This window comes from Phragmites australis, chromosome 1, assembly GCF_958298935.1.
Source record: "Phragmites australis chromosome 1, lpPhrAust1.1, whole genome shotgun sequence".
NCBI classification, from domain to species: domain Eukaryota; kingdom Viridiplantae; phylum Streptophyta; class Magnoliopsida; order Poales; family Poaceae; genus Phragmites; species Phragmites australis.
Genome location: NC_084921.1, coordinates 36,396,742 through 36,403,892, shown reverse-complemented (window position 1 = coordinate 36,403,892; position 7,151 = coordinate 36,396,742). Strand labels below are relative to the sequence as shown.

Here is a 7,151-nt window from a genome sequence, read left to right as displayed (position 1 = left end):
ATTCCTCATCAATCCTTCGAAGGTTATTCCTAAGTAATCCCTCGACGCTTGTAGATAAGTTAAGTCAGGTAATTTTCATAGAATATCTGATCGGTAATCCAATTTGCTTACAATAGCCATTATTTGAGATGAAGATGTGACATCTGAAGTAATTCATTTTAATTGAGCAAGGTCTAGTTAGTACGGGAAGTCTAATTCGACCTTGAGGTGGAGGTGTCATATATGTTCTTACTGTATGAGTATTTCTGTTTGGCATGCTTTTGAAGTAATGCCATATATGCGACGTTTTCAGGTGTAGGAAGCGTCCTTCTGTGTTATATGTGTTTCTGTTGCGTTTTAGTACTAAAAATATACATGTGTAGGTGGTAGTACTTCCAAACGTGCATAAACAAGGTTCCTTGGTCACCTTCGATAAAAGGCAAGTAATGCAGGGGTGTAATTTAGTGTTGTGTTTATATTCATATCTTACTTATTTTATGAATAGATTGAAGTATTTGCTTTTTTCTATTTTTATTCAAACCATGAACAATATTGTATTTGATGAATTAAATCTTTGCTATTTTAACAAATGTGATTATGACATTGGCATCATGGATAGGTAGTGGTGTTGTTCATCATGAGGAGTTATCAAAAGAATAATTAGAATTGATGTCAATTCACACGCATACATATAAATTTATGCATTTCATATGGAGATAAAGGCCGGTCACCACCATCGTGCCGTGATTCGTACCGGTACATGGAGTTACACCAGAGACTGGCATCGTCTAGTACAAAACTCTCAAATGATGTTGCATCATGGCATTCATATATTTAAATAATATTTGAAGAATGTAGAACCTTGGAGAATTTGATACCAAGATGTGTGTTGACAGATATTATATCGTGTGGAAAAATATCATTTTAATTGCTATGTCCTGGTCTATCTTTGTGACAAAATTGTGGTTTATAAAATTGTTCTTTTGAATATATGATATATGTTTATATTTTTTTAATCGTTGCTGGTTGAGTTTATCTCACCCTGTTAATTCTTTTGTAGGTACATTTATGTCGTTTTGATGAGTATAATCCTGTTAATTCTTTTGTAGGTACATTTATGTTGTTTTGATGAGTATAATGAATTTGGGGTTAGAAGCTTACACATTTCACACTGTTAATATTCTAATTCACTTTATGACTTAGCTAAAAGTGTGATGCTCGTTCTCGAGATAAGCTTTTGGTGTAAAGGAGCTTTGATCTTGTTTGCGTTGAAAAAGGTTGTATGGCTTGATCGATTCATAAGGAATCTTGATATTGTCTGTATCATATTATAACTTGTTAGTGATGTTTTGCCAATTTTATCCCAAATTAAAAAAGATGCTGCCAAAATTTTGTATTTTGGTTAAACTAAACTTAAGCTGCATAGTAGGGCGTTACAATTGCACGGCGCACACTCAGTGGAACCGGCACACTGTGTAGTCGATCCGTACGCGCGCAAGGAAAGATTCCCCGATAAGGAGCAAGTGCTGCGGTGGTGAAGAACGTGCTCCAGGCTCCGCAATGCCACGCCGCCGTCCGAATCCAATCAAGCAGCTAGCTAGCTAGCTACTGGGTCCTGTGCTGCTAGTGCCAGAACGCACAAACCAGCTTGGATCGACGCCTCGTCCTTTTTGCACAGCCTGTTGCTGGTCAGTCAGGACAGGAAGGGACCTCCGATCGCCTTGCATGGCAAGCCCTTGGATATTTGGATTGTCGGATTAGACTAGAGCTAAAAACTCGGGGTTGTTAGGCAACTTATCTATTGTGGTCCGCAAAGTCTGCCTCACCACACCACTCCACTTAGAATATATTTAGTTGTTTAAATTTGTTTTAGCTTGGATCGTGAATACGTATAATTTTTTTAAAAAAAGCATGTTAGATTGCTCATATTCACTGTTCTAATCTAATTCGACAGATGCAAATATACGTCTTTAGACTAGCTCGACGGATGCTGGTTCTTGCATGGTTATATCCGCTCATACAGACAAGCTCACTTGTCAGTGTCACAAAATTATTATACGAGCAACCAATAATCATAATCTTTAACTTCTACATCCGCTCATACGCACTAAAATTTGATTAACCAAACACAAACTCAACTTAGTATATCCAAACTAATACAATCAACCAAATACTATTTTTTTTCCAATAAATATAACTCCGCTCAAACTGTTTCTGCTTAACTAGACTGTACAATGCAACTCTACCGAACCCTGTTCGGAGAATCAAACACACCATTACTGTAGGAGTTGTCTCAATCGTTAGCAGCGTGAAATATTGAAAACAGTTGTACAGATTCGTTACCCGGCCGAGCTAGAACTTGACAAGAAATTAGCATGAATTAGCTCGATCAGCTCCTGTCTCCGGTTATTCGTTTCATTTGAGCATGCATTTAGAACCTCGATCCATTCGGAGCGGGTAACAGTAAAACCCAGCACCACTAACACCAGAAGAGCGATCCAGCCGAGCGGGAACCCGTCAAAGGGTGCACTTGACTAGCATGCTGTGACACCTCCATCGCCATCCAGTTCCACGACCGAAGACCGGGCCAACTCCAAACCTTCGAATAATTACTCCATTACGCACCGTGCAGTTTGCATGTCCTTTTAAACGCCCAGGAAAAATCCCCTTTTCGCTTAGTCCAGTCAAACTTACTACTCTTCCACTCCACCCGACAAGAAAGCTAAGAAAGATACGGATGCCGCCGTGGAATGCTACCTCCCCCGGCCCCTCCGACTCTATAAGAACCCCTCCCATTCTCCCACACTGACACACAATTCATCAGCTACCTCGACGACAATAGATATGACAAGCACTGCAAAGTGAGAAAGCAGGGCTAGCAAGCTGCCATGGAGGGTTTGTCGGAGGAGAGGTGCGCCCTGGTGGCGGAGCTGGTGCAGGTGCTCGAGATGGCGAGGCAGCTGGAGGCGCACATGGCGGGCCAGCAGGGCGGCGTCGCGGTGGCAGGAGGGGAGCGGTGCCGGGCGCTGGCGTCCACCATGCGCGCCGCCATCGACAGGTGCCTACACATCGCGAGGTCTTGCTGCGCCGAGGGACGTCTGCCCGCTGGGCAGCCGGAGTCGCCGCCGTCCGGTGGTGACGGCAGCCCGCGCAGCGCCGGCTCGGACCAGGCCGGCGACTCCCGGGGCCACTGCAATGCGGCAGGCCAGTGCAAGAAGAGGTGAGGGCGAACAAAAACCTAGTTGATTAGTAGCACGCGGGCGCGGTTCTTTCATTCTTATGCATGCGCTTGTGATTTCAGTGAGCGCAGGAAGACGCTGCCCAAGTGGGCAACTCAGGTGAGGGTTAGCGCCGTGCACGTCGCCCCCCTCGACGACGGCTTCAGCTGGAGGAAGTACGGACAGAAGGACATCCTCGGCGCCAAGTACCCAAGGTCAGCGCCGCCCATACGTACCTTTTTCAGTGCGCTTGAGGGCGCACGAGCAATGCTGACCCTGAGTCCCTGACCTGTGTTTCATTATTAAACTGAACTTGAACTCGCGCAGAGCCTACTTCCGGTGCACGCACCGGCACACGCAGGGCTGCCACGCCAGCAAGCAGGTGCAGCGCACGGACGGCGATCCGCTGCTGTTCGACGTCGTGTACCACGGGAGCCACACGTGCGGCCAGGCTCAGGCCGCCGCGCATCCCAACAACCCGATGCCGCGACTTGCAGCAAGCACGGATCACTCCCACTCCCAGGCCCAGCGGCAGCCTGGGCAGGAGCAGGCGTCCGCCTCTGCGGGGTTGGAAGGGGGCCCCATGCTGCCGTTTTCGCTCCCCTCCACCAAGCCGGCGGGCGCCAACACCACCGACGGTGAGACGAGCAGCGGTTTCCCCGTCGGCTGTGTCACGGCGTCCACATTCATGCCCCCGGCCCCGACGAAGCCAGAGTACCAGCTGGTTAGCAGCAGCAGCAGCAGCAGCTACGCGGTGGATGGCGGCGGCGGCATGGTCGGTGTCGGGAACGTGCCTGGCATCGAACTCACCTCCACGACAACCTCCCTGATGGGGGACATGGACTTCATGTTCCCGCTGGACGCCGCCGATTTCTTGGAGAACCCCGGCTATTTCTAAGCAAGAACGTACCTTAGCGCCGCAATGGGTAATAGGTAAAGCCGGCAAGGCGAAACGAACGAGCGTGCCAGCGCTCGCTGTATTATCTTCCCTATCCACTACTCGTCAAGTGTGTGACGCTAACTAGAAGTACGTCACAGGTTGAGCCTGTAAAGCAAGCCTTTCTCCAATCCCTCCGCTTGTCGCAGCTTCATCTTTTGCATGCACTTCGATTTGAAATCGTGATTTCTTTCATGTTCTTTTTTGTGCACATAGTATTATGTTTCTACCAACTTGGAGGCACAATTAAGCAGACTTCACACCACGGATGATGTGATCTTGAAATATCGATCGAATTGTGCGTACGATATGATAGCTAGGTAAGTGACGATTTAATCCACAGGGACGGATCATGTATCCTGACGGATCGGATAACTGAGAGATTCCGGTCGCACTAGCAACAAATAATGTCTCCCTCCCGTCGCCACACGAATCTCTTGCCATCATCCGCAGGTTACTGGCCGAGTGAAGACAGCAGCTACGGCGACTGCCGTACGACGAGGTAGTGCAGTGTGACGCTGACACACTTTATACTTAGCGCAATATAGCATATATGTTCGTGCAGGACGACATACTTGTAGACAAGGATCAGTTCTGCGCAGAAGGCGCATGTCATCGTCTAACACACATGGTGACGGGGATACAGGTCATAGAACATATATGCTAGGCAGCCATGGATGGGCGTGGGCTTGTCCTACGCTTCCTGGCAAGAAAAGTCTACCATTGTACTTGTGGCCATGGAACCTGCACGAAGGCTTCGCCCAGGGGGCTAGGCTTGGCTCTGGGATCTGGATGGCTGATACTGTACACACTCCTGAAAATGTAGTACAATATAGGGACCTCCGCTACTCTCCATCGATTCATTCGCAGTACTCTTAGTTATCTAGTATCATGGAGAGGCTTCACCTTCGATGATTCATCGGTACAGAAAGACTGCGAACTAACACTTGAACGCTTGCTTTTTAGGATGCATGCATGGCACCTGTGGCCGGCCGTACGTCCTACGTTGCACGGCCTCAGATGTTATTATATCAAGAAGAAATTAATGTACACAGCATGTGTCTTTATCTGTATCACTTCATCAGCTCAGCACGCAGTGTACGCTATTACGGTGAGAGATGCAGCATTGAGCGATTGGTCGAAAGATCAGAGCGGAAATATAATAGCGGAAATACATATTAAGTATGTATTGCTGTGGGGGAAGCGTCTTGTTATGCATGCCTTATGCGCACACTCAACTTGAGTCTGTATGAAATATGTGTTCTACCACTGTATGTATATGGGTCGTAGATCGAGATCGTTAGTTAATGATGTCAATTGACATCGCCCATACTACTCTCTCTATTCAGAAATAATATACATATTTTTTTCTTGTCTTTGAAGTTAAATTTTAATTAAGATTTTCTCACAAAATATATCATTTATAGCCACGAAACATATATAGTGTAAAATCATTTTGAATTGTGAAACTAATTGTATAATTTGTATACATTAAAAACATTCGTATAATTTGATTAAATGCTAGTTAAAATACACAAAGTTTGACTTTTCCAAAAAGAAATTGAAGCCCTGGTGCTTAAAATTTATTATCAATCCGTAGATCAATCGCTGGTAAATACAAATCTTACCATAGGTGGAATCTGAGTCATATAATAAAAGGGTGTGGTGAAATAACTTCACCAAGCTAATAACACATAAAGGATTATGCTAAGACATACAAGAAACACAGTCCACGATGTCAGAGTGCACAACAGGGCCAGCATGATGAACACACCAAGGGTACACATGCAACCTATGCTAGTTGTTGTGGTTGAACCATAATTCATGCATGACCGTGGGCATGACTATTCAAATAATTTTACATCTGCAGAGTGGACCACTTTACCCATAAACTGAGTTTGGCAACAAACCATCATCGTGGCAGTGTGACTCAACAAAGCCATTACCCACCCAAGCATCACCCCACTAGCCACCTACGGGAGCTAACCAGGGTTCCTGGCTTTTACTAGACCTCCAACCAGTTCGACAAGCCTGCACCTACTCCATAGCCTCCCGTTACACTCCTGCCTATGAACGACCAGTAGACTAGCTGGTGGGATTTGGACTATGCCCTGTCACATACAGGGTCGAGTGGTTGTACGGTGAAGACTAGGTAGGATGTTACACCAACTCGATCCTTAATCGACCCAAGGCAAACATCTCCATGCAAAGTCTGCCACACATGCAACACTTAAACTCCCAAGATATTCCCGATAGGGAACCTTGATTTGCCCTAGCTCTATCAGGTTCTCAGTTGTTATCATTAACCGATGAATTTTCCCATTCCAACAACTCACACAACACCAAGCACCAAGTTTCACACATTTTGTAATACTAATTATGTTTACACATGAAGTAATAGTAAAGATTACAGTACAGTCCTAAGGATACTAGTAACAAGGTGATCGTCTTAACGTAAAGGTAGCCAAGACGAATGTCCTAGGGTTACTAAGATTATATCCAGGTTGGTAACAATTAGGTTGACTAATCTATAATAGGTCATAACTAGATCAATAGTTTAAATTAAGCTGATAAGTAATACTTCATGCAATTATTCGATGGAAAAAATGGATGCTACGGGTTGCGGTGATAAAATCTAGGTTCAATATGACCAACGGGGGAAACAGATTGAGACTTGCCTTTGTTGAAGTCCTTGAAGGGGGTCCTGCTCGAAGTTTGATGCTCCCGGCTCCTCCTCCTCCTCCTCGAACTCTCCGGTCTAAAAAATGCGGTCACACGAACAACACAAAACACAAACACACAAATAAATACAAACAAAATACAAATAAATTTGACATAAATATGAAACTAATGCAAAAAGATAGAATTTGAATTTAGATGAATATTGATGGAACAATCGTCAAAATCAGAGTTGAGATGGAGGAGATATGGGCTTTGGAAGCTGACAGGCAAATTAATTCAAGAAAAAGAAAATGGGAGAATATTCTAGGGAATATTCTCCAACAAATGGATTTTTA

At 45.1% G+C, this 7,151-nt stretch overlaps 1 protein-coding gene across 1 annotated transcript; it reads left to right on the top strand.

Annotated features, from left to right (window-relative positions):
• The first annotated feature begins 2,785 nt into the window (after positions 1 to 2,785).
• Positions 2,786 to 4,329, top strand: LOC133917001 (transcription factor WRKY19-like). The gene is made up of 3 exons (XM_062360923.1): positions 2,786 to 3,199; positions 3,281 to 3,412; positions 3,525 to 4,329. The coding sequence occupies exons 1-3, from the start codon at positions 2,868 to 2,870 to the stop codon at positions 4,093 to 4,095; spliced, it is 1,035 nt and encodes a 344-aa protein (XP_062216907.1). The 5' UTR covers positions 2,786 to 2,867; the 3' UTR covers positions 4,096 to 4,329.
• The last annotated feature ends 2,822 nt before the right edge of the window (positions 4,330 to 7,151 follow it).

Bases quoted from the DNA above. Each gene is read 5' to 3' on its own strand.
- LOC133917001 (XM_062360923.1), top strand. From the start codon at position 2,868: ATGGAGGGTTTGTCGGAGGAGAGGTGCGCCCTGGTGGCGGAGCTGGTG. The intron at 3,200-3,280 runs GTGAGGGCGAAC...TTGTGATTTCAG, and splicing joins GCAGGCCAGTGCAAGAAGAG to TGAGCGCAGGAAGACGCTGC. The intron at 3,413-3,524 runs GTCAGCGCCGCC...GAACTCGCGCAG, and splicing joins CTCGGCGCCAAGTACCCAAG to AGCCTACTTCCGGTGCACGC.